A 27,856-nucleotide genomic window follows, 5' to 3' on the forward strand; every position below is an offset into this window, starting at 1 on the left:
CATGGGGTCACAAAGAGTCAGGCATGACTGAAGTGACTGAATACACATGCATGCAAAGCACCAGCTTACATACAGCTGATCCACGTCATGGTAGAGCAGAAGCTAACACAAAGTTATGAAGCAATTATACTCCAATTAAAATAAAATAGAACAGTAGCTTATTACATCATCAAGTTTTCAACTGTAAGCATCTCTTGCCTTCTATCCTTGGTCATATCATTTTACCTTTCTGTGTCCTTTCTTTTCTGGGCCATTCTCCTGTAAGACAAATTGTTCCTGAAATTTCACTCACAGAGCCTGTCCCACATAGAGACTAGACAGTAAACTTGATTTACCAGAAGTGCAGTGTTTAGCCAACAAACCTCGATGTGATTCCAGAAGAGAGAGGGATCCCAACACACAAGTGTGAAAATATCTAAATGACCCGGTGGGCAGGGAAGCTGCAGGAAGAGACCCGAACTCTGTTTCTGGTACCTCTTGCTCTCACTTATCACATTGGTCTTGTTTCCTCATGGATAGAGTAAGGAGGTTGCCCGTAGGAACTTTCTAAGGTCGTCCTTAGAAAAATATCTGTGGCCTTGTTGTGCCAGATTTGTATAATTTAAAAGAGCTACTGTTCCTATATTACTGAGGACAGAAAGGTGCAATACTTGAGAATAAACACAACTCAATTTATTGTGTTTTAACAATTTTTATTTTTTTCTCCCACTATGCCCCATCCACAGCATCCCCACCACCCTACCTCCTCCACTACCCTCTAAAATAACAAAAATCTCATTTTTGTCAGAATATATGGAGACATCTGTTCTGGACATTTGCAAACAGGAGAAATTCAAAATTGAGATCATCTTTAGCTTATTCACTTCTGAAGGATTTGATAGACACTCATTTCAAATATTTATCTGAATTACTTGGCGTGCTAGGACTTCCCTGGTAGCTCAGTAGTAAAGAATCTGCCTGCCAATGCAGGAAATGCAGGTTTGATCCCTGGATCAGGAAGATCCCCTGGAGCAGGAAATGGCAACCCATTCTAGTATTCTTGTCTGGGAAATCCCGTGGACAGAGGAGCCTGGTGGGCCATAAAGGGTCAGACGCAACTGAGCAACTAAACAACAATAAACTTGGCATGCTATCATAGAAGATGAGTAGCCAAAATAATTACTTACATCTAAGGTAGCCTGGAATTAGTTTGTTTCACATATAAAATGTCTCTGAAAGACTGATCATGAATAAATAAATTTCAAAAGCCCCACAAATTTCAGAAACTCTCCCCACAGTTAGTCATAATTTTTTTAACCTTGGATTTATTGTATGTCTTTGGGTCTTGGGTTTTAAGTTTTTTGAGCAAGGCTTTGGTAAAATGAAATATCCCCTTATTATTTCTTAGAAAACATAATTCATACCACATCCAAGAAAGCAGGATTGACATTATATATATAGCATTTCCATGTTGACTATTAATATTGACTCTGATATCTTTATGGACAGGAGCTGGTGCTGTGGAGTGTTCAGCTCAGAGTTCGTTGAGAGTGAATCCTGGGCTTTCAGCTGCCGTCATCACAACAAACAGTGGTCTGATCCATGCTGGGCCCAGGCACTGCTGGGAGGCTCAGTGTCTAGAAATCTCTGCACTGTTGTGGGTGACACAGACCACAGTGGACAACTTGGGCAGCAGGTGGTCAGGAAAAGCATTATGTCAGGAAAACATCGGCAGTACAGAGTTGATTGGGGCTTCCCTCGTGGCTCAGATGATTAAGAATCTGCCTGCAATGCAGGAGACCTGGATTGGATCCCTGGGTTGGAAAGATCCCCTGGAGAAGGGAAAGGCTACCCATTCCAGTATTCTTGTCTAGAGAATCCCCAGGGACAGAGGAGTCTGGTAGGCTACAGTCCATGGGGTCACAAACAGTCAGCCATGACTGAAGCAGCTGAGTGCAGTACAGAGTTGACTGGCTGCAAAGAGGTCTGTGGGAGGAAGCTCAATCTAGGGGGACTGATCTCCAGAGCAGGACCTGAGCCCAAGGGTGATGGCTACAAGCTAGATGGAGTCAGTTCAGTTCAGTTGAGGTCAGTCGCTCAGTCATGTCCAGCTCTTTGAGACCCCATGAATCTCAGCACGCCAGGCCTCCCCGTCCATCACCAACTCCTGGAGTTTACTCAAACTCATGTCCATCGAGTTGGTGATGCCATCCAGCCAGGGCCCAGGGAACAAAAGGTAAGAAGTCACATCCTGAAAATGTAGTGCTAAGTTGCTTCAGTGCTGATGGCATAAACCAGTGTTGACTGAAGTGCCTCGCTTCTGTTGTCAACCTCAAACAGAAACCGAAGGATCTCTCTCCATGGCCTGGCCCCAAACCAGGCTGTAAACCACATGCAATTCTGACTTTTTGTGAAATGAGCTATCTCAGAAATGTGGGCTTATGCTTGTCATATGGAAATATTTATTGAGAACCTATGAAGTGTCAATTGTGGTCCTGGACTCCTGAGACCCAAAGATGAGCACAAGATGGTCACTGACTTGAAATGGTCGGAGAGACAAGACACACTCACACGATGTTTTCCTGGGAGTGAATGTGTCTTCTCCCAACAGACACCTAAGCACAACAGTGGTGCCCCATACAAGACAGTGCTTACCCCTTTCCAGGAAGAGTTCTAATAAGCTTCCCTATCATCATTCGTGCTATGTTGCTTCAGTTGTGTCCAACTCTTTATAATCCCATTGACTGTAACCCTCCAGGCTCCTCTATCCATGGACTTTCCCAGGCAAGAATACTGGAGTGGGTGACCATTTCCTCCTCCAGGGATTGAACCTAGGTTTTGACCTAGGGATTGAACCTGCTTCTCTTACATCTCCTGCATTGCCAGGTGGGTTCTTTACCAGTAGCACCACCTGGGAAGCCCTCTCTATTATCAGTTGTGACAAATTAACAAACAGGGCAAAATAGCTGCGCAATAAGAAGGAACAGCTAGGGATAATAACATTTGGTTTCAAGATTGAAATTGTAGGATAAGAATGTTCCAGCACAGTACATATTGTCAAAACAGAAGAGCAGTGTCTCCTAAGAAACTGTAAATTATCTGACTTTTGTTCATTTTTGTCTTTGTGGCAGCTTGCTCTCTCTGCATCTAATTTTTTTCCATGGGAAACTGTTAAGGCCATTGTGACATTGTATGTTTCTGAGTGAGAGAAAAAAGAGAAAAACACTGAGAAAACTTTGTAATCAAGTCAGATCAAAGGCATTTTTACATTACCTATTTTTTCTGAGAAAAGTTCATTTTTTTCCCTAAGAAAATTTCAAAAGAAAAGTAAAACCTAGACTCAGACATTTTTACCTGATACTCAGAAGAACATTTTTCAGGCTGTGATTCTTTGGTGAATTTTAAGTAGTTTTACCACAAAAAAGCAAAAACATTGTTGCTTAACTATTAACATGTTATGAAATATAAGCACCTAAATTCTTTTCCCATATCAAATACATCACTCTTTTGGTGCTTGCAAGTTAGTACACGGAAGTCATTTATGACGCTTCTAAGGATTGTTCTGTTGTAAGAATAAAAATGTGAAAATAATCATTTTCCAACTTACATTAATTCATGGACAAGAAGCTGTAATATGTCGATGGTGGCCTACAGAGATGAGTAAGTCATGATCCCTTCTCTTAAGGAACTTGCTGTCTACTGGAGGAAACTACATAGCACGCTTATCTATGGACCTCAAGGGAATTGTGGAAAGTGCTATAAAATACCCACGACATAATGCAATGGGCTCCCCAGATGGCTGAGTGGTGATCTGCCTGCAGTGCAGGAGACGCAGAAGATGAGGGTTCAATCCCTGGGTTGAGAAGAGCCCCTGGAGAAGGAAATGGCAACCTGCTCCAGTATTCTTGCCTAGAAAATCCCATGGACAGAGGAGCCTGGTGGGCTACAGTCTGGGGAGTCGCAGAGTCAGACACAACTGAGTGACTGAACACACACACACAGTACATAATACAGTGACGCATTAAGGACTCACACTAGGCTATTTTCATCTCTTACTCTTTACAATCCTAGAAAGTCAGTAATTAATTCTTATCTTAGAGATAATGAAAAGTTACTTGGAAAGATGCAGTGGTCTCCTGAGTTTTCCCAGTTAGGCAGTGGTAGAGATGAAATTCATGTCTATTTGATTGTATGACCCGTAATTGATACCTCTCAGCAAAGAAGTGTGATCACAAAGGAGGCAGCAATGGTTGGAGAATAAAATAAGATGAGTCTTAACAGCACTTACTATGATCCACCCCCCCACCCCCCTGCCTCCAATTCCTGCTGCAAAGTGAAACTGGCTTCTTTCTCTGCCCGCTCATTTCTGCATCTAATCTTGTGCAGTCTTTGCAGAACAAGGCTGCTGGTTCAGAAGCCAGCAGCCAGTGCACTGCCACGGGTTATATCAGGCTAAGCAGTCCAAGTTATTCTATATTGATCTGACAAACAGGCTTTGAAAAACAGTGCCTTAATGATGCAAGGCAACAGAGCTAACTGGTTGGCTCAGACAATGACTATTTTTAGTGAGGAAAATAAAAGAAAAATCAGTTACTTGACTTTTGCATAACCTCAGCACTTCACCTTTGGACTCAGAAGTTGCCCTGGTAATTTGCAAGAGTGGATGTTCTTACCTAGCCCTTAGCTAACTATCCAGGATGAGGAAAGAGACTGGAGTTCAATATAAATTAGGTCACTCACTGTAACATCAAAAAACAGCCAAGGGTTCCCCAACCAACATGCAGCTCTGATCAGTGGAGACCAGTTTCGGGAAAGGAGAGAGGAAAGAGGATTGCTCTGCTCTTTTGCACAAGTGAAAACTCACAGTGGGTGGGCTTCTTTTCACAGAAGTAGAAGGGCTTTATTAGGATTTTAATTCAAGTACATTAATTATGTTGGGCTTCCCTGGTGGCTCTGCCTGCCAATGCAGGAGATGTGGGTTCGATTCCTAGGTCAGGAAGATCCCCTGGAGAAGGAAATGGCTACCCACTCCAGTATTCTTATCTGGGAAATCCCATGGACAGAGGAGTCTGGCAGGCTACAGTCCATGGAGTCAACCGAGTGATCTAGCACACACGCATGCAAGGTATATAGGAAGCACATCAGATCATTTCTAGATGAAAGGGTTTGACTGCCTTGTGCAGAAACCACAGAATGAGGTCAACTGGCACTTATGTAGGGGTGCAGGGCAACCACAAGAGCCCTGATACACTTCCCAGTTTGGTCAATTTGGCCTTTGGGTCAGGGCCTTTTATTGAAGGTGCTAGATTTCTCCCCATTTATAAAAATTAAATATTTTCAATGTATGCTCGAAATCCATTTCTTGCTTAGAAGACCACATTATATTCTCACCAGATCAAGATGATGAGGGAAAATCAGTGCCATTAAACTACACAAACTGGGGACTTCCCTGGTGGTCCAGTAGTTAAGAATCCACCTGCCAATTCAGGGGACACAGGTTCGATCCCTGGTCCAGGAAGGTCCCACATGCAGTGGAGCAACCAAAGCCCATGAGCCACAACTACTGAGCCCATGCCCTGCAACTGAAGTCCAGGTGCTCTAGAGCACGTGTTCTGCAAAAAGAGAAGCCACCACGATGAGAAGCCCTCCCATCGCTACTAAAGAGCAGCTCCTGCTTGCCTCAACTAGAGAAAAAGCCTGCTCGGCAACAAAGATTCAGTGCAGCCAAAAATAAACAAATAAATAAAGTATACACACTGCTCAAGCACTATGTTTAAGGCAGTGTTCTCTTTAATTTCTAACTAACAATATTATTAATTCATTGCTGGAGATGACACAGAAGTCAAACCAGAGTTAAAGCAAGCCCCTCAACCACATGATAATTACAATCTTTATAGGTTTAAATTGCTTCCAGGGTGTACTTTGCCAAAGTCATTCTTGAATGAGACCTTGCGGTCAAATAGTATTTGTGTCCTTTTGTCAATAGAAGTGTAGCACCATATTTTTTTAATGATTGCCTCAAACTATTAACAATCTTTAGTCATTAAAAACAATATTTGACATAGAACTCAGCAAATATAGTAAAAACAAATGTTCTCTACAATAACCTTGACTTTTATGACATTTTACACAGGGAAAAGTAGTCTGCCTGACCTTTCAGCCAGAACAAATAAGATGCCAATCACCAAATTCGCATGATAATTCTAGTCTCAGAAAATGGGATACAGCTTTGCAATCAAAATGCTGGTATTGTGGGATGACTGTTGCTATTGTTGTTTAGTCGCTAAGTTGTGTCCGAATCGTTGCAGTTCCCTGGACTGTCGACCACCGGGTTCCTCTCTCCATGGGATTTTCCAGGCAAGAACACTGGACTGGATTGCCATTCCCTTCTCCAAGGGATCTTCTCAATCCAGGGATCAAACCTGCATCTCTTGCATTGCAGACTGTTTCTCTACTGTCTGAGTCACTGGGGAAACCACACAAAAATGGGCCCAGAGAGTCCACATATTCTTCATGGACCAAATTTAAGCAATGAAATAGTACACTAAATGGAAGAAAATATGATTGCACTTAACATAACTTAATGATCAGGGATTCTAAAGATTTAATTTCTATTTCCTAGTCTGCTTTTTAGACTTTTTACACTCTCCCTAGCCCTTTCTCTGAGATGCATTAAAGGTTCCCAGCATTCCCTGTAAAAGGTGACTATAAAGTGATAAGGCTTTCATCAGTCCACTCATAAAAATAAATCATCTTACTTTATCATTCAGACTGTGGCTTTGTATTGACATGTCTGGCCCACTTTCAGCTATCAAAAGACATTCCATGAGGGAACATGATGTAATGACAAATACTAGCCATAGAGTACAGAAGTTTGGTTTAAATGTGAGCTCTGCCACTTCCTGGTTTTCATTTAACCCCACCAAGCCTCAGGCTCAATCTGGAAAATGGGAAAAATAACTAATTCCCAGAGTTCATTTCAGGATGGAGTAAAAGAAAATATGTAAAAGGGCTTTATGAATTTGGTATGGTTATAAATCATATATAATTATCATCATCACCATCATTATTATCTTTGACCCAGAGCAGACATTATTGGTGGCTTTTTAATTGGCATATAATATGTCTCTTTTCCTAGGACCTGTCACAAAAATAAATGAGGCTGTGTAGCTAGGCAATGTCCAGACTATGCTAATATAGAGCCGTGCCACTTAGGAGTTATATGACTTCTCTCCAGTTACCAATCTCACTAAGATCCAGTTTCCTCACCTGAAAAATGAGGAAAATCATTGTCTTTACCTCAGAGGCAAGAAACAAGGATTAAATAAGAAAATCCCATAGGGTATCTGGCACATGATAAGCACTCAATTATCATTTTCATTAGTACTGAATTCTCTCAGGGTAGATACTTGGGAAAGATGTACTGTTCTATAAAAATAAATATTAGGGTCCATAGTGATTCAAAAGCTATTTAAATCCTCTTAATATAATGTATTTGAAGGGTTGCTTTTTCTGTCCAAAGTGACTAAATCCAGCAGTAATGAAGGTATACTCCCTTGAAGCTTTCTACCAAGATCCTAAACTTCCTAAACTCTTTACCTCCACATCCTTGAGCTGTGGGTACCCAGGCCTCTTTTGAATGTAGACAGCTGCTGTTAGTACCAGATGATGTGGGAAAACATGAAGCAAATCCAAAAGCACCAAAGCTACACATTATATTAGAAAACCTAAAAGGTAGAAACCTAAATCCATTAAACAAACTCTTTGTGGGATAGACACATTTCCAAAGAATTACTTGCTTTACAAAATGACTAATTGTAGGATTCTTTGAAATAAAGAGTTCCTTGCAATACTATGCAGCAATTATGGGACTATATGTGAATTAGATGTACATGCAGATGACACCACCCTTATGGCACAAAGTGAAGAGGAACTAAAAAGCCTCTTGATGAAAGTGAAAGAGGAGAGTGAAAAGTTGGCTTAAAGCTTAACATTCAGAAAACTAAGATCATGGCATCTGGTTCCATCACTTCATGGGAAATAGATGGGGAGACAGTGGAAACAGTGTCAGACTTTATTTTGGGGGGCTCCAAAATCACTGCGGATGGTGAATGCAGCCATGAAATTAAAAGACGCTTACTCCTTGGAAGGAAAGTTATGACCAACCTAGATAGCATATTAAAAAGCAGAGACATTACTTTGCCAACAAAGGTCCATCTAGTCAAGGCTATGGTTTTTCCAGTGGTCATGTGTGAATGTGAGAGTTGGACTGTGAAGAAAGCTGAGTGCCGAAAAATTGATGCTTTTGAACTGTGGTGTTGGAGAAGACTCTTGAGAGTCCCTTGGACTGCAAGGAGATCCAACCAGTCCATCCTAAAGGAGATTAGTCCTGGGTGTTCATTGGAAGGACTGATGCTGAAGCTGAAACTCCAGTACTTTGGCCACCTCATGCGAAGAGTGGACTCATTGGAAAAGACCCTGATGCTGGGAGGGATTGGGGGCAGGAGGAGAAGGGGATGACAGAGGATGAGATGGTCGGATGGCATCACTGCCTGGATGGACATGGGTTTGAGTAAACTCCGGGAGTTGGTGATGGACAGGGAGGCCTGGCGTACTGTGATTCATGGGGTTGCAAAGAGTCGGACACGACTGAGTGACTGAACTGAACTGAATTGAACTGATAACAATACCTATGGATCTTAAAATGGGGTTTCCTGGTGGTGCAGTGATAAAGAATCTGCCTGCCTATGGAGGAAATGCCAGAGGTGTGAGTTCAATTCCTAGGTTAGGAAGATCCCCTTGAGAAGAGAATGGCAACCTACTCCAGTATTCTTGTGTGGGAAAGTTCCATTGACAGGAGAGCCTGATGGGCTACAGTCCATGGGGTTACAAAGAGTTTGGATACAACTGAGTGACTGAGCGCATGCACATGCACACTTGGATCTTAAAAACATGGCACTGGATGAAAAAAACAGTAAAATATTTTTAATACAATGCCATTTAATAAACAAATGCATGCTAATAGAACAAAGACAGGAACGAATATCAGTTTCTTAGAATGTCACATATACATTCACCATGCGACCCAGCAAGCACACTTGTAGCTATTTATTCTAGAGAAAGGAGGCATACAGTCACACAAAATTGTGTGTTTAAGTATTCACAACAGATATATTTATAATCACCAAAACATAGAGACAACCCAAATGTCCTTCAAAGGGTAAAATGATAAACAAGCTGTGTGAGGCGAACTTGATAACTGCTACACTACAGAAACTGGCCCAAACTATGGTACATCCATACAATGGAATAGTACTCAGCAATAAAGAAAAATGATTGATACAGGCAACAGCTTAGATGAGTCTCAAGTTGAGTGATGAAAACCTAATCTCAAAATATTAAACACTGTATAAATCTGTTTATATAACATTTTCGATATGTCAAAAGTACAGTGATGGAGAACAGACCTATAGTGGCAAGGGTTACGGTGAGGGTTGAGTTTAACTATAAATGGAAACCACAAGGAGTTTATTTAGCATCACTTTAGCTTGATTATGGTGACAGTTTAATGAATCTACATGTATGATAAAATGTAATGGAACTATACACCAAAAAAAAAAAATGTGCTTGTTAAAACTGGTGACATTCAAAATAAGGTGTGTAGCTTGTTAACAGTATTGCTCCAAGGTTAACATCATTATTTTGATTGACAATTGTAATACTATTATGTAAGCTGTTATCATTGGGGGAATCTGGGGGAAGTTCCCTTGGGAACTATGCACTATTTTTTTCAACTTCTCTGTGAGTCTAAAATTATTTCTAAGTGAAAAGTTTTTTTTAAGAACAAATGCCAATTAAAGGGATGCATATTAAACACATTTTCATGGTTGCCTATGTGAAGAAAGAAATAGGGTCCTGAAGGTGAGGGAGAAAGATATTTCAGAATCTATACAAATATTTGACTTATAATTTTAAGGGGTGACATTACAGTTCTCTGTTGCTAGATTATACACATCATGAAGTCAAGAACTATTTATAAGTCATTTCTGGATCTCTCAGGGACTAGCATAGTGACATGTATATAGGTTCACAATGAGCATTCATTCTATTATTAAAGAAGTAAACTCATGAGCATATCTATTTCATAGCCAAACTCTATAAAGCAAACAATTCTAAATTTGCAAGTCTGTTTTGGTGGAAATGTTGATATTTCATGAATACATACTTTAACCATGATGCTTTATAAATAAGTGTAAGTGTTAGTCAGTCAGTCATGTCTGACTCTTTGTGACCCCATGGACTGTAGCCTGCCAGGCTCCTCTGTCCATGGAATTCTCCAGGCAAAAAATACTAAAGTGGATTGCCATTTCCTTCTCCGGGGAATCTTCCTGACCCAGGGATAGAACCTGAGTCTCCTGCATTGCAGACAGATTCTTTACCATCTGAGCCACCAGGGGCTTTATATTCAGGTCTAAAATGTTTCTGTGTGAAGTTGAAGATGAAATTATATCCTACCTAGCTCTTCCCCAAAAGTGTAATCAACTGCCATCAGTAGGCAGTGGAAATAGCAGATGCGGGGGGGTGGGGGAACGCGCAATACAGTCTTAAAAGAGCCTTAATGTCTCTTCCCACCAGGATATATCTTTCAATAGAAAAGAAATGATAGTTCCTAGAAATGTCCACGTGGAGATTTCTGGAACCCAAACTGGGCTCTTGAGTTAAGATGCTCTGTTAATCAAATCACATTTTTTGTTTCACTAGTTTTTGTATTTTATTCATGCTCCTCTTTCACCAGAAGTGGGCTTACATGTAATTTAATATTCCTTTATGATATTTTATGAATTCAAGGCTATATCTAGACCAGTGATTGCAGTCCTTAAAGGTGTAATGAAGTTTGCTCAGAAATAATCAGACCGTATTTTCTCACTCTTTGTTCAAAACATCTAGGAAGAGCACTTCATATAAAATGATCACATGGAGAAAAGACAGAAACTAGGGAAAGCAAGAGAGGGAGTTAGGGAAGAGGTGGGAGAGACAATTTGTACATGGTGAGAGGGCTGATGTTAAAATAATGGGTTTTTAAATAACTAGGTGGACATGAAGAGGGAGACTCTGAAAGTTCACATGGTCTGAAAACAACATTGAAATACCTGGGAGGGAATTTTTCTGAAACAAGACCCTCTGCTAGCTTTTCTCATCTCCAAATGTTGTGATCCTTCTGAGAATAGGATAAGTAGCATTCTTATTCTTGACAGGAAAGGCAGGACATTTTCCTCACTGTGTTATAAGAAAGTCAACCACGTGACACTTGGTTACACCACTGCCATATTCAATAGGAAGTGTCTTCCTTTCATTACAAACAGCATGTCTTCCGTTTTGCCTCTTGCCTGAGCCGGCTGGAAACAAAAACTGGGTACCGAAACAGGCTGGTTTGGCATGCCCCGTATGACAAACTTAATTGAGCAATAAGTTAAAAATGTAAGAACTTTGTTAAGCACCATGAAAATAGAAAGTCATGTGAACCTTAGAGAGAGCTGCTCTTAAAAATGTTAAAAAAAAAAAAATCTGTTTTTAAAAATGCTAATTGCTCTCCCAAATTTTGTTTTTGAATTTGCATCTTGAATTTGGACAACTTTCACCTACCTAGTTCCTCCTCGTGCACAATCCTTGAGGAGATAAATAAAGCTCTATGTTCCCTGATGGCATCTTAATATAAAAGCAACATCTCTGCCTGGATTCACCAGAAAGCAGAGTCTGAGACAAGAGCCAGGGGGCATGTGGTTTACTGGGAGATGGTTCCAGGGAAGAAAAGAAAGGAGGGACCAAGGGTGGTCCCAAGAATGGCAGGTCCTGGGGCAAAAATTAGGAGAAACGACTGCAGCTCCAGTAAGGCTACATCCTGTTAGCCCTGTATTAGGTCAACAAACAGCAACAGCTTGAATAAAATTAGACAGAGGCTGGGAGCCAGGGCACATGGCAGCCGTGGGGGGGTCAAGGGAATCGCTCTTCAACACTTTCAAGCACTTTCATGCTTATTTGTGACAAAGTTAAATAATAATCAAATCATCTCATGCAGCTGTTGACAAGCAGATGGCTTCCATGTTAGGACCCAGAATGGGCTTATGAAGTGGCACTAGTGGTAAAGAACCCACCTGCCAATGTAGGAGACATAAGAGACATAGGTTCAATCCCTGGATTGGGAAGATCCCTTGGAGGAGAGCAGGGCAACCCACTCCAGTATTCGTGCCTGGAGAATTCCATGGATAGAAGTATAGTCCATGAGGTTGCAAAGAGTCAGACATGACTGAGTGACTAACACTTTCATTTCCTAGGGCACCATCTCTGTAGTTACTAGCTTGGTAGATGGTCATGGAAGCTTTGACTGGGGTCTTCCCAAATGGGACTTTTTCTTAACACTATGGACCATAGCTCTCCAAACTTCTCTGTCCGTGGGTTTCTCCAGGCAAGAATATTGGAGTGGATTGCCATTTCCTTCTCTAGGGGACCTCCCAGATCCAGGGATCGAATCAATGTCTCTTATGTCTTGTGCATTGGTGGGCAGATTCTCTACCACTAGCGACACCTGGAAAGCCCAAATAGGACTCTATATGCTATTGACTCCCTAGATGGAGGACCATCCCTGTCATGTTTAGCACACTGTTCACATGCTATTCACTAAATTTTTGCAGTCAATTGTGGTATGACAATTTTCTCTGGGTTATTAAACACAGTTGAGAACACTGATGGCTGAGCAAATAGGATAAGGAAATAACCATCTCTATGATGATGGAGAAGGCTCTTTCTCCTGTCCTAACTCATCTCCATGAGCCTCTTGGAAGGAACATTCCAGGCTCAGAACAAGTGCTCACTGTCAGCACAGGAAAACTCCCTGCTCTCCTCCTGCTGATTTCATGTCACAGACTACAATACTCTGGCCCAAGGAGACTTCTAGCTCTCTGCTATCAGAAATCAGGTCCTCAGGGTGAAACTGGGATAATCTCTAGGCTCAACCAGCCAATGTAGACTTGGAACATGAGAACATTCAGTGTTCTTTTCTCAGCCTGTATAAGATACAGCTGATGGCTCCATGGAGAGTGAGGCTGCCCAACAAAGGGAGGAGTAAGGCACTCACCATGAGATTCTCCTACACACAGGAATGAAGTACTTTAGACCCAATGCGTACAGACCTACAGCCCGTCTGTTCCCCATCTTTCTATAGCACTGTTTTATTGTGGCTGTTGTTTAGTCATTAAGTCATGTCCAACTCTTTGCAGCTCCATGGACTGCAGCATGCCAGGCTTCCCTGTCCTTCACTATCTCCCCGAGTATGATCAGACTCACGTTCATTGAGTTGATGATGCCATCCAACCATCTCATCTTCTGTTGCCCTCTTCTCCTCCTGCCCTCAATTTTGCCTGGTTCAAGTGAGTTGGCTTTTCTCACCAGCTCAGTTCAGTCATTCAGTCATGTCCAACTCTTTGCAGCCCCACGGACTGCAGCATGCCAGGCTTCCCTGTCCATCACCAACTCCCAGAGCCTGCTCAAACTCATGTCCATGGAGTCGGTGATGCCATCCAACCATCTCATCCTCTGTTGTCCCCTTATCCTACTGCCTTCAATCTTTCCCAGCATCAGGGTCTTATCCAATGAGTCAGTTCTTTGCATCAAGTGGCCAAAGTATTGGAGTTTCAGCTTCAGCATCAGTCCTTCCAATGAATATTCAGCACTGATTTCCTTTAGGATTAACTGGTTTGATCTTCTTGCAGTCCACAGGACTTTCAAGAGTCTTCACAACACCATAGTCCAAAAGCATCAATTCTTCGGTGCTCAACTTTCTTTATGGTCCAACTCTCACATCCATACATGACTACTGGAAAAACCATAGTTTTGGCTAGATGGACCTTTGTGAGCAAAGTAATGTCTCTGCTTTTTAATATGCTGTCTAGGTTTGTCATAGCTTTTCTTCCAAGTGTCTTTTAATTTCATGGCTGCAACTACCATCTGCAGTGATTTTGGAGCCCAAGAAAATAAAGTCTGTCAGTGCTTCGCATCAGTCAGCTAATTTTGCCAGGATTCTGGAGAGATACAAAGTCAAATCTCTTCTTCCCCTAGAATGGATGTAAATAAATAATTAAATTATAATAAGATGATAATATGAATAGAGTAAAGTGTCTTAAAGAGAAGGCAAAATGATTGTGTTTGGACCAGAACAACTCTAAGAATCCAATTGTGCTAGCAAAATCTAGCCCTGCAATGTGCATCAGCTTGGAGACTCTGCAGGCAGGCCCCCAGCCCACTGGGGCTGTAATACTGTGCCCCTGGACCACTCCTCCTTCTCTCTTCCCTCCCCACAAGGTCCCCAAATGGATGTGATGGGTCAGATGCCCCAGGCAAATGGAGTTTTCAGCCAACTTTTAAAATTGTAAATGGCCATAAGTCTGTTCCAGTGAAGGGATTTGAAAGCTGCAAGGCAGTATCTCATCTTTTAAAAAGAATAAAACATTATTACACTCAGGCACATACAGAACTTTCCTAATTTATCATAAAATCAGTCAACTCAACAGGGTTGAGGATAAAGGTTCTGATTCTATCACAATCACTATTTCCTGGGTGATAAGAACAAACACGCTATTAATCTGTTTTTTTTTTAAAACATAGTTAATAATTTCTTTAATGTACTCTGTTTGTAAGACTTCGCTGGTGACTCAGTAGTAAAGAATCCTCCTGAAATGCAAGAGACAAGGGTTTGACTCTTGGGTCGGCAAGATCCCTGGAGAAGGAAATGGCAACCCACTCTATATTCTTTCCTGGAGAATCCCATGTGGACAGAGGAGCAGTCCACGTGGAGGGCTACAGTCCACAGTGTTGCAAAGAATTGGACACGACATAGCAAGTAAACAGCAACAACAATTTTTGCTAGTAGTCTCTTAATCTTTTGGCGACATAAATTTAAGTTGTACCATGTCAGTATCGTGTCAGATAGTAGTCACTGCTATATTTGTTTCAAGCCACTCTTCTCCATTTTAATACATGTTTACCATTAAAATACTAGAATACTGATTTTACTATGAAATATTAGTATATTTGGACTCTAAAGAGAGTAACTGAGGGAGAAATGCTCCTTTTGTTCTCTGAAGGCTGAGTACAAGTTGCCATGTGGGCAAAAGGAATAAGGAAACTTCCTTTCAAATTCAGTAACTTTCCCATATATTTCACCTGAACTTACCATTAGCCCATGGGGCCCTGGCCACACTGCCCATTTCAAAGACAATTATTTGGTGGAGAACAAGGCTCTATTACTTCCTACTCCAGGTTTGAGGAAATGCATGAGAACATGTTCATGTAATATGTGTCCTTACAAGAGGTGTGCATGAAAATTAAATGAAACAAAAATAACCATATCTCATAGGTAAATTTTATTTTCAGAGAAGACTAAAAATAAAATCAACAAAAGGGACTTTTTACCAAACACAAGATGCCAACCAGGTGTGGATTTTACGTTGTGTAAGCTTGTACTGTATAAAAATGCTCTGTACCGTGATATGAAGCTCTTAGTATCTTAATAGCACTAGAGCACTAGACTCCTCTGAGAACCCAAATTAATTCTAATTATCTGAGCAAGAGAGAGAGGTGATGGAAATACAGCTCTTGGGTCAAATACATGCAGAGAAAGCCAAAGACTTGTTAGTCTGAGAGGCAGTGCTGCCTGGGGGAGAGAAATAAAACTCTGATGAATGAGGGAAAAGTGTCAAGGTTCTTGTCCCACTGGAGGACTTCTGGGAGGATATTCTCCATCTCTTTCCTTTTTGCAAATTCCCGCGAAGAGCCTTCCAGATGCACAATGTCCACATGTGCACTGGAGCTGTTAGTGGCTCCTGGTGAAAGGCGGTCCCCAGGGCACTGTGGTCCCCGGAGGCGTGACCACAGACCATGTGAGGGGGCAGCTCTGCAGGCGACGGTTCAGCCCGCTCCCCTTGGGGGAGGGTGGCTCAGGCTGGCCACTTTGGGCTTAAGTCAAACGTGAGGTCATCCAGTGCATTCTTTCCCTCCTAATGCATATTTGCCCCACCTTGGGATGATTAATGGGAAACAGAATCTAATTTTAAAAGAATTTCCACTAGGCAACTTTCCACCATAGAAATATAGGACAGAATATTGCCATTTTTATTAATACTATTATTGGCATAAAGGAGAGAGAAGAAACTTGATGTTCCAGTGTTAAAAAAAAAAAAAAAGGTTTTGTGGCTGTAGCTGTTGTTTAACATATTCAATACAGAAATTTTAAGATGACAAGTCATGAAATTTTGCTCCTTATCAGTGACTAATGAGGAGAGATAGATAGATAGATGTGTGTATTATGATATGTATATACTTTGAATGCAGATATATATATATATATATGTATATAGTAATGTAAAGCTTTATGTGTATCTAGACAACAGAAGAAAATACAAGTTGCTAGTATCACTCTTTATTAATATTGTTTCTTTAGAACTCTTATGCACAGATTTTACTCTGCATTTTTCAGGTAGTAAAAATAACAGTGGTAACAGCTAAACTCTTTAATATGCTTTAAGCTAGAGAAAGAAAATGCAACATTAGAAAATATATGCATAGCATCCTCATAGCTAGTAATGACTTCCAATTCAGCTATATCAGTAGTTAACATTTGATCAAATATTGTTTAAGGACTGAAGTGTTCCTTAAAAATATGAGCCATCTTAAACATGTTCTATATGTCTCATTTCCCCACAAGTAATGTAAAGACTGTCTCCATCGCATTAAGCAGTGGATTCAACTAGCTATATAATGCTTGATATATATAATTTAACATACTAGCTGTATAATGCTTGATACACTGGACATTTGGAATTTTCCTCCCAAGCTTATCACACTATGTGTGTGGAGGGTATGGGTGTTGCATGGGTGTCTGTGTGCAAGACATGGTAGGGAATTCTATAGGTGTGTTTGTGTGCCTACATCACCAGTAACAGTAGAAATTACAAAATTAAGATATTGCTAGGACTGCGATTATGTTGATAAAATTGGTGAATTCCTGGTGTCCTTTCATGATGTAAGGAAAACTCTATCTTCCACTAGCATGCTCCCCAAGACAGTAATTAGTAGGAATGACCCTATCAGAAAAATTAATCATACAACAAAGATGGCAAACGTCTTCCAAATGTGTCCACCTCAGAGGAACAGATGGACACACTGACATTTCTGAGTGGGCTTTATCGGAAACATCTCTTAGCAAGAATGAGAGCTGTGTGTTTAAGCCACTACCCTCTCACACTCACTGCATGAACTTCATCGTCAGTGGCAAAGACTGGAAATTTGTTTTATTCTTAAATGTTGCTCTTTGGTAATTATGCTAAAATTTTAACCTTGAATATGGCTTTCTCTAAATCCTCCCTGTATAAACATCTTTTCATTATCATAAACTTCCTTGGTCATCTATGCCTCTTGGGCAGTACTTGTCTTTTTATTAACATAGCAAAGCAGAATCCTAAGAAGAATCTTAGTGAGCCCCCTCCAGTCCCCACCTGAACCCAACATTGGGTCCTTTTGACACTCAGGAGGTCTAGAAACTGCTTTGCTTCCCAGCAGAGTGTTGACCTTCCTCATATGCCCTCAATCAGGCGAAGGCCAAGTTCAGTGTGATGGGAACACCTGTCAGAGTAAAATGCTTAAAGTAAATGAGAAGGACTAAAGGCATAAAGCCACTTGAATGACAAATATCAAAGAGATGGCACTGCAAATGAGCCCAGGATGCAGGTAACCTTGGTGAGCAGCAACATGCCCGTTCGTCATGAGCCCGGCACGCGCATAGGACACAGCTTCTCGTCTAGCGCTCACCCAGCCATGAAGGAGGATGGTTCTCTCCGCCTTCAGATAAAGAAGTCTGGCTCAGAAGCTAAGTGGCTCTGAGACTCAGAGGGGAGAAAATCCTTCCCAGTTAAATTATGACAGCCCATATACCAAGAGGACAAGACTGCTCAGTCTGTGTCTTCAAGTAAGCAAAGGGGCATTTTCCAGGAACAGGCTGTCAGCCATCCTCCTCTCCCCCAGTGCAGACATGTATTTGTAAAGTAGTATGAAGGATCTAGATTCCACTAGCATGGTAGCTTACAATCCCCAACTTCTCAACTCTGTCTACTTGGTAGACTGCTGCCAAGAACCATTCAAAAGCTAACTTATGGGGATTTCCCTGGTGGTCCAGTGATTTCGACTCTGCACCCCCAATGCAGGGGACCAGGGTTCAATTCTTGGTCAGGGAACAAAATCGCATATGCTGCAACTGAGAGTTCGCAGGCCACAACAAAAGATTCCTTGTGCTACAGCCAAGACCCAGTGCAGCCAAATAAATAAATTAGTAATTTTTTTTTTTAAAAAAGCTAACTTGTGGAGTCACATGGATCAAGGAGATGCTTCTGTGTCTCTGACCAGCATCGTAAGTTCCCAGGCTTCACTGGTAGGTTGGCTGGAGTGCAGTGAAAGCAACTGTCCGATCCGCTGAGTGAAGGTGCCAAGGCATCCATGAGCACACTTCGTGCAAGGGCAGACAGTGTAGGCTAATGTCACCATTGTGTTTGTCTCTGACCAAGGGTGCAATTCAGCACCTCTCAAGTTTCTTCTGTCCCAATTATTATTCCAAGTGATCTTACACAGCTGTCCTCAGTTTCCTGGGATTCAGTTCCAGATGTGAAGCCTCATGTCTATTGCATCACTGTTGTTGTTTAGTTGCTCAGCTTGCGACCCCATGAACTGTCGCCCACCATGCTCCCCTATTCACAGGATTTCCCAGGCAAGAACACTGGAGTAGGTTGCCTTCCTTCTCCAGGGGATCTTCCTGACCCAGGGATTGAACCCACAACTCCTGCACTGGCAGGCAGATTCTCTACCACTGAGCCACCAGAGAAGCCCATTGCATCATTAGTTCTTACCAAAGGGATTATAATTCCTTACAGAATATTTCTGTTTTAAAACATCTTCCCTTTTTGGAGCCCAAGTAAAGCCTCAAGGTGTTTAACACAGGAAGTAACTCCAAGGCTCTTGGCCTGGTAGCTATTTAAAAGACAAACAAGCCCAAACACCTGCACAGAAGAGTTAGCTTGACAGTTTTGCTCCTGTTTCTGGAACACCATGACTTTTCTCGGAACACAAGTCCTTCTTTGTGTCATTCTAAATTTCTATGGATGAGAACTCATGAGCCTATTCTTTTGTATTTATTTCTCAATTCCCTAAGCAGTTTACTTGATTTAAAAATACAACGGAATGCCAGTGCAGCTTCTTTGTCCAACCCAACATCTGTCCCCATTTGTTAGAATTGAATAACAAACATGGCCCACCTTCCTCTGCTTCCTGTGTTGATGTTTCATCTCTAGAGCAAATGTTATTACCCGTTAGTAGAGAGTCCATGGGGGTCTCTTTAGATAGATATGGGGGGCTCTGTGTTAATGGGTACAGAATTACTGCCCTAAGAGAGTAAATTATTATGAAACCAGGTCTTTCTGAAATCAAACCTCTGGCCATACGCTCCATGGCAGTGCAATGTGGACTTGCATGATCCTCTCTTGAGGTGGGTGTCAGCACAGCCCACACAGCAGGTGGCAGAGGCAGAGGGGAAGAACGTCACACTGAAATTCAAATGTGTGTTTTCATCCCCCACTCACCTGTGGCAATTTTTTCTTACACTTGGCATGAGGAACAGGTGGAAACAGATGTGAGCATGGTCTACATTTCTGCTCACATTCACTGGGCCTCTTGTCTTCCAACCTTCCCTTCTGGCATCTGATAAAGGATATTAACACATATATATGAAATTTAGAAGGATGGTACCGACAAGCCTATGTGTAGGGCAGCAAAGGAGACACAGATGTAAAGAACAGACTTTTGAATTCAGTGGGAGAGGGAAAGGGTGGGATGATTTGAGAGAACAGCATTGAAACATATACATTACCATATGTAAAGTAGATAGCCAGTGCGAGTTTGATGTATGACGCAGGACACCCAAAGCTGGTGCTCTGTGACAACTTGGAGGGTTAGGGTGGAAAGGGAAATAGGAGGGGGATTCAGGAGGGAGGGGACATATGTATACCTATAGCCAATTCATGTTGATGTATCACATAAAACCATCACACTATTGTAATTATTCTCCAATTAAGATAAATAAAGAAAAAATTAACATAATCAAATGCAGTAAACCACTTACATATGAAGAAGATGGACGAGAACCAGTTGTGATCACAAAGCCTCTTTATTGTCATCATTTTTCAGAGCACAAACTAGAGAAAAGGCCCAGGCTGACATTTTCCTCATGACTAAATTGTGAGTATAAGACTCCTCATGTCCATCACTGCTGATTTAGAGAAAGTGGAAAACTCTCCTGAGATTGCATGCTAATGTCTGTTACATATCAACTGTTCTGCACTTCCAACTGGAAGCAAAAAGTGATATGATGGAGGCTCTTGGTCCATCTCATGCAAATAACTAATTGTTAAGGAATAGAATTTGAGGGACTTCCCCAGTGGTCCAGTGGCTAAGACTTCATGCTCCAAATGCAGGGGGCCCGGGTTCAACCCCTGGTCAGGGAACTAGATCCCACATGTCTCAACCAAGAGTTCCCATGCCACAACTAAAGATCCTGCAGGCCTCAACTAAATCCCAGCACAGCCAAATAAATAAATTTTTTAAAAAAGAGATAGAACTTGAGACTTCCCCCTAATTCAATGTAATATATGTTGGTACATCCCAGAATGAACAGAATACAGGGCTCACTGGTACAGCTTCAGTGATGTGGGGTCATGCCCCAGCCTTGGGGGGCTAGGACAGAAGCCAGCATGGAAGTAGTCAATCTCATACAGTGAGGTGGCTTCCAAGCTGGTGGTCTGCACAAGTCAGGAGCAGGGGTCATAAAGGAAGGTCTTCTCAGCAGTTCTAAACCATAACTGTAAGTTTCTACAGTGGAGAAAAGAGAGAGGATAACTCTAAGAAAACGTAATGTGAATGTGCAAAGTACATTTCAGGCCCCTGCATTGCTTATCAGAACTCAGAGCATTTTCCTCATCTTTGTGTCTTTACATATGTAGTTCCCATGGGCATTTTTGGAACTTTTTGCAAGTTCTGAATTTTTAAAATTCTGAAATCTTTTGCACATTCATGTTAATCTATATATATAATGTGTGTATAAATACATATATTATATATATCAAGTATATGTTTAGGGTAAGCTCTTTTTTCATGCTATCAAAGAACAAAGACAAGTTTGTCAGAATAAAATGTGATGACTGTTCACAGACAGCATCTCTCACACCTAACAGGAAGTGGTGCTGGCTTTTAGGATTGTCGAGCTTGTGCTCATTCTCTCACTTTCCCAAACACACTGGAAAATTAACATGTAATGCTTACCATTACCACATTGATGATTCTACTCAGGATATTTTTAAAGCAGTGGGGTAATTTTATTGTGGATTCAATACACTGGTTTTCTTTCTTCTTTTGTATTGGTGTGAAATTTTCAGTAGTAAATATTTTTTTAAAAAGTATCAGAAAGGACTCCCATGGTGGTCCAGTGATTAAGACTCCATGCTTCCACTGTAGGAGATGCAGGTTTGATCCCTGGTTGGGGAACTGAGATCCTGTATGCTACACAGCTCGGCCAAAAATAATAAATAAATAAATAATTTTTACTTAAAAAAAAAAAAAAAAGGTATCAGTAGAACTTACTCTGGAACTTGACATGCATTCTGTCCTTGGAGACATGTCTCTTGAATATTGTAAAGCACATAGAGGCGCTGACCAGAAAGGGTATTTGTAGATTTTCAAAGTAGCACATCCTTTCTATACCTCAATTTCACTTCCCTCTTCAAAACTGCAGGGCAGCAGGATGCTTTCAGGCTTTCCAGGTGGCACTAGTCATAAAAAATTTGCTTGCCAATGCCACAGGAGACATAGGTTTGATCCCTGGGTTGGGAAGATCCCCTGGAGGAGGAAACAGCAACCCACTCCAGTATTTCTGCCTGGAGAATCCCATGGACAGAGGAGCCTGGCGGGATATGGTCTCTAGGACTGCAAAGAGATGGACATGATTAAAGCGACTTAGCACTCACAGGATGCCTTCAATGAGGATGAAAATTGCAACGACTCCTCAAAGTGAACCTTTAAGAATAAGGGTCAACTTGGGGCCTTAAGTGATAAGCAGAGAAAGGCTACCCCATCCAGTATTCTGGCCTGGAGAATTTCATGGGCTATATAGTCCACGGGGTCGCAAAGAGCCGGACACGACTGAGTGACTTTCACTTTCCCGTTCACTTTTAAGTGATAAGCCACTAAGGCAGTTGTTTCCTGTGTGTGCTTGCACAGACACTGTGGTTCGCGGAAAAGCAGACAGGATCAGCCATCACTCCGGTCTCTTATCCTTCGTGTTTCCTTTCTAGGTATTTCCACACGATATACCTAGGTATTCGAAGTCGGCAGAGCGGGGAGAACGACCGGTGGAGGTTCTACTGGAAGATGGTGTATGAGTACGCGGACGTGAGCATGCTGCACCTCCTGGCCACCTTTTTGGAGAGCGCCCCCCAGCTGGTGCTGCAGCTCTGCATCGTCGTGCAGACGCACAGCCTGCAGGCCCTGCAAGGTAAGGGCCGCGGTTCGCTCCCCGCACCGGGGGAGGATGCTCTGGCTCCTTGTCACAACCCCAGGACCGCTCCAATAGCCTCTGTTGACGCCGGTCACGGTGCTCCTGGTTAATGTCGGCTGCTTGACACCTGCCTTTGTGAACGAGGCTTATTTTCCTCCTCGCCTTCACTTATCATGGGTAATTTACGCAAAGACAATTTTTTTTTTGCTCTCAAGCTGCCCTCTGAGTAGGAAAAAAATCCTTTGGATTTTACACTTGGTCAATATGAGAATGGAATCAGCTGAAGTTTTCTGGCTTGTGTGATCATTTCCAAACATTTGAAGAAAGACTTATAGTCCTCTCTTCTCTTGAATGTGTTATGTATATTAGATATTATGTACATTATATATGTAAATTTATAGATATATTTGAATATGAGGGTAATCTCTACCATTTCCTTTTGACATTAAGAGACAAAGGGAGAGAGAGATTAAAAAGAAATGATAGAGATTACCTTAATATTTTTAAAAAGAAAGTCAAATGGGAAAATGTCAATATTGAACGATGTATTCTTTGTGTAGTACAAAGTTTTATGAAACAAATATTACCGTCAGATTAATGTTTTTGTGTTTTACTATCTTGTTGGATCATCTTGTCAGTAAGATGATTCGATTAATAACAGATCTGCCCTGCCATTTCCTTAGGGCCTGCTGCTCCAGTCTTTTCAGAAGCAAGAAGCTTAGACAGGCCAGTGGGTAGACAGGTGAATACATGTGGAGGATGATGGATACATAGCCATGTTCTAAATAGTTCCCTGGTAATGTGTCCCTCCTGTAACTGATAGATATTAAGCAGATAATGTTCTATAAGGTGCACATCTTGTTTCAACCTCAGCAGAGCTTGGTGTGACTTTCCTTGGGTACTAGGCCATCCTCTAATCTGAGACTTGATCAGGGGAATCCCTACAATGTCCTTATAACTCTTTATTGCAAGGAGTACACTAACCTAGTAACTGCAGGGAGGGGTGGGAGACATATGACAGGAAAAGATAAGTGGAGAGGGTGCTGGTAGCCAGTGACCCGTGGACTTACAAGTTCTTGGCCCAACCCTGGCTCTACACAAGAATAGCTGCAGTGCAAGAAGTCTGAGAAAAGAGTCAAAGAGAACCATGGGGTGTGAGCCTCACAGGCTAGAAAGCAAATTGAAAGAAAGAGAAGACGGGTGTTAGCCCAGAAAAAGAAGAGATAAACTTGGAGAACACGAGACATATGAATTGTCTGTGGAGGAGCATGTCTAGAGATGAAAGACCATGAGCTGCACAGGGAGGTTCTGGCTTTGCTCGTCTCACTTCCTTGCTGTGATATCTGGTGCAAGTCACTTAACCTCTCTGGGTCCCTGTTTCTCAAATGTAAAGGGCACAAACTAAAAGAGATGGCCTACAAACTCCTTGACAGCATGGTCGTACTGTTGCATCCTTACAGGGTCAGACACAGGCATCAGGAGGGGTCTGTACATGAGGATACACATGCAGAGGCAATATGAAGCTAAGCTCTGTCGGTTGCTCTTCTCCGGAACAGCTCACAACCCCCTCTCAGTAGAGTTACCCACCTGAAAACTCTCTAGAAGAGAAAACCCCAGGCACAAGTAGAGGGGGGCTTGCAAGCCACTGTCCAGTGGCCCAAGATTACTGGGCATCTCTACTAGTTTCCTGAAAGATTTGAAAAATCACAGAAAACTTCACCCTAAAGATGAGGGAGATGGAGGAGGGAAGGGAAGGTGGATTATAAGATATGAGTTCATCTTTTCCATCTGAGAGTTTGATGTAAAGTTTTATAGAAAGAAAAAAAAAAAAAAAACAGAGAAAAGGCAATTCATTGTCTTCATCAGATTGTTCATCCTTAATACAGGAATCAAACCACGTGTTTCTTGGAGTTGTGGCTCTTCCCTAATGCTGTTCCTAGCTTGGCTGCTAAGCTCACTATTGCATCAGGTCTGCTACAGACTTTGGGATTGGGACCTCATCCGTGGCCAAGGCAAGCCTTGCTCTGAAAATCAGAGAAACATGGGGGAGACATGCTCTGTGTCTCCCCCAAGAGGGTCAAGAGACAACTGGATCCGAAGATCACTAGGATCAACCAAGTTGTTGAGCACAGATGAGGAATAAGAGCACTGAGTTGCTCAACCGCTCGTATGGTAGCCATTTTCTAAGCAGGGAAGTCGGCAGAAAGTTGTGCTTTAAAAAAATAAGAGTAAATTGTTGTTTAGTCAAGAAGTTGTGTCAGATTCTTTTGCAACCCTGGCATTTTCCAGGCAAGAATACTGGATTGGCTTGCCATTTTCTTCTCCAAAGGATCTTCCTGAGCCAGGGAATGAACCACACCTCTTATGTCTTCTGCATCAGCAAGCGGGTTCTTCACCTCTAGCACCACCTGGGAAGCCCAGAAGCTAAGAGGTTTCCCTTAAACAGACACTGTCCCCAGCCAATCAGGATGAGAGACAACTTGGGTGACAGCTGCCTCCTTTGTCACATCCTGATGAGGACTTTCTAGACCCAAATCCCTGGATTTCCAGTCGCTCCACTTTACAGTGCTTCCCAGGTAGCTCAGATGGTAAAGAATCTGCCTGCAATGTAAAGTAGGTAGAACCACACCAACTGCCTTTCCAAGGTCAGGTTAGACAAGGAACCCCCCTGCCCCCAGGCCCAAGGCCTCTGTGCCGGTCCCTGTCTCTGTGCCTGGTTCTACCCGTGGATTTCCTCTGGGGAGGGGAGGCTCCAGTGACAGCACCAGGCTCTGAGGGGCACATGCCCTGTCCCTTCATATCTGCCTACTTTTCCATTGTTATTCTCATTCATTCATTAACACATTTTTGAATGTTTATTGAGTGCATGATGGTGGACGATGTGTGAAGCACTGTAAAATTTGTCCTAAAACTTTACTTTTTATTAAAAGTTTGTAATGTGACATTGTAAACAATGTGACAAAACATATTTAGAGATGCCTAATTTATCTGGGTATTTTCCAGATCGAGCTGTTCTACGTTATAGGTGGGGTGATATGAAACTAGGGGAATCCCAGAGTATATCTAGTTCCCCCTCCCCAGAGAGGGGGCCACGCAGCCCCTGCTCAAACCAGTTGTTCATTAGGGAACAGATCCCACTATGTCACAAACTCTATGTGGAAGACAAGTCGTGGGCGTCCAACCCACCACCACCTGACCCACGGGTCTCTGATCAATTCTGTCTCCTGCAGCCTGAGTGTCCACCATCCCACCGTAAGGCTGCTCATCACCCCAAGACCGATGTAGCAAAAGCTGTCTTCCCCAGCGCTGGGCAGGCTATTCCCCATCCCCTCTGCAGAACGTTCTTCCCAAGGCCCTTAATGCAGTCAGTGTTCATGCCAAACAGGTGAGCTCCAGTCCACGGGCACAGTTGTCTCCTCAAGTTGAGCTGAACACTTAACAAGAGTTAAGTTTGGGTTTCTGAAGCTGTTTATTTTAAGGTCCTTGTTCTTGTAGCCATTTAGTTCAATTAGGACTTAGGAAATGCAAGTGTGAAATTTGTTTCTATGAAATCTATGCTCATAACTTTGGGAAGAGTGGAGCAGACCAGAGAAGGCAGTACATTTACAAGTTTGTGGCATCAGGACCCCTCTCCTGGCGTCTGGTCTGAGGATGCTGCAGGCCAAGAAGTCTGCACCTGCCGCTCAGCTCTCCTGCATGTTGGTGTGGGCACCAGCCCACTGGCCCTTCCTACGCAACACCTGCCAAGAGCTTGTGCACATAACTCTAATGCCCCACACCACTCAGGGGTTTGCTGTTGTCTCTCCGATCCTTAACTGGTGCATGTTTTGCTTTTTTGTGTCCATTAGAATATTATCCTCAACCAGGAAGACAAAAAAACGTTAGTGTCAATTTAAAAATTAGTCACAACCTAAAAGTTGAGAGTTACATTTAATCGGTGAGAATTTTTAGGTCTTCAAGCCCAGGAGGCAGCATCGAAAGTGACCCTGAGAGAACTGCTCCATGGCGATGAGGAGAGGAGCCAGGTTATATAGAAGTTTTGCAACAAAGGGCAGGTCATCTGAACATCAAAAGATTATTGTTAATTAAAAAAAACCAGATACCCCAAGTTAAAAGAATTTAGTGCTTTTCTGTGTAAGGGAAGATGCAAGAGTCTGAGTTCACTGAAATCATCCCTTTCACATGCAGCTCATCACTCTGGGGCCAGTGTCTTGTGCTTTCACAATCTGAGCTCTCAAGGGGCTCACTGGTGGGAGTGGTGATGGTCTGATGGCTGTTAGATCACAGGTATTCTTCTCTTTCCTGAGTTCCCTTAAGGCTCACCAGCTCACAAAGGAGGGTTGCAATCACTGATGGCTATGACATCCTTATTTACTGATAAGGCAGGAAATACTCCATTTCTCATTAGGTATATCAAAAAGCGGGATTTAAATCAGGGAAGCTGAGAGAGCAAAAAGAGGATGCTCAAACAAGTCAGAGATTCTAAATTAAAGGGAGCAGCTCTCAACACTGGGGTGAGATGGATGAGGAAGAGGAGCACAGTCTCTGTGGAGGGGCCCAGCCTGGCGAGTGCTGGGTGACCAGAGGGGCCAGACTACCCGCTGCAGAGATGCCCAGGGAAGGACACCAGGCAGTGATGGAGCAAGGCTCATAGGAATATTCTTACTTCTGAGGGCCTGTCCCAGTGGCTGCTCCCCCTGCCACAGCGGGGCTGTGCCCCTTGCATGCCAACAGCTGGAGACCTGATCTGAGCTGGAAGCCAGAAAAGTGTCTTCTTACCCACCCCCCACCTTCCAAGGACTGGAAGCTTGGAAGGCCCCCCACCTTCCAAGCTCCTGCCAGGGCCCTCTCTTGGCCAAGCCTAGCAGGAAGTTGGTGTCAAGGGTCTAGGGACCCCCCACTGCCAGACCCCCACTCAGCTGGGCTCCTTTTGCCTGATTCCACCTGAGATTCGCTCATCGAGCTAGTTAAAGCTATTTGTGACTGGAAGCTGGAAAGACTATCATAGGCATATGCATATGCAAATGCATGCACTTTAGACCTTGGCGATGGCGTCACGTTAAACACATCCACGTAGCCGAATCAGGCAAGTGACACGTCTTTCCTGAGTTGTCCAACCAGAGCTCAGTGTTCACTCAGCACTGTCCGTCATCAGGCATGACTTCTCTTTGAAACTCACCTTCCTGCTCCAAAACAGATTGCTTCCTACCTTCTTCTGTGTTCTCACACTTCCAA

General features: G+C 42.6%; 1 protein-coding gene across 1 annotated transcript in view; it reads left to right on the forward strand.

The window, feature by feature from the left end:
* XKR4 (XK related 4) overlaps positions 1 to 27,856 on the forward strand; it is a 304,355-nt gene that overhangs the window by 165,196 nt on the left and 111,303 nt on the right. Inside the window, exon 2 of the mRNA XM_061122813.1 lies at positions 22,419 to 22,618. Coding sequence (XP_060978796.1) covers positions 22,419 to 22,618 — 200 coding nt within the window. The remainder of the gene's footprint in view (positions 1 to 22,418; positions 22,619 to 27,856) is intronic.

Source organism: Dama dama, chromosome 21 (genome assembly GCF_033118175.1).
Source record: "Dama dama isolate Ldn47 chromosome 21, ASM3311817v1, whole genome shotgun sequence".
NCBI classification, from domain to species: Eukaryota; Metazoa; Chordata; class Mammalia; order Artiodactyla; family Cervidae; genus Dama; species Dama dama.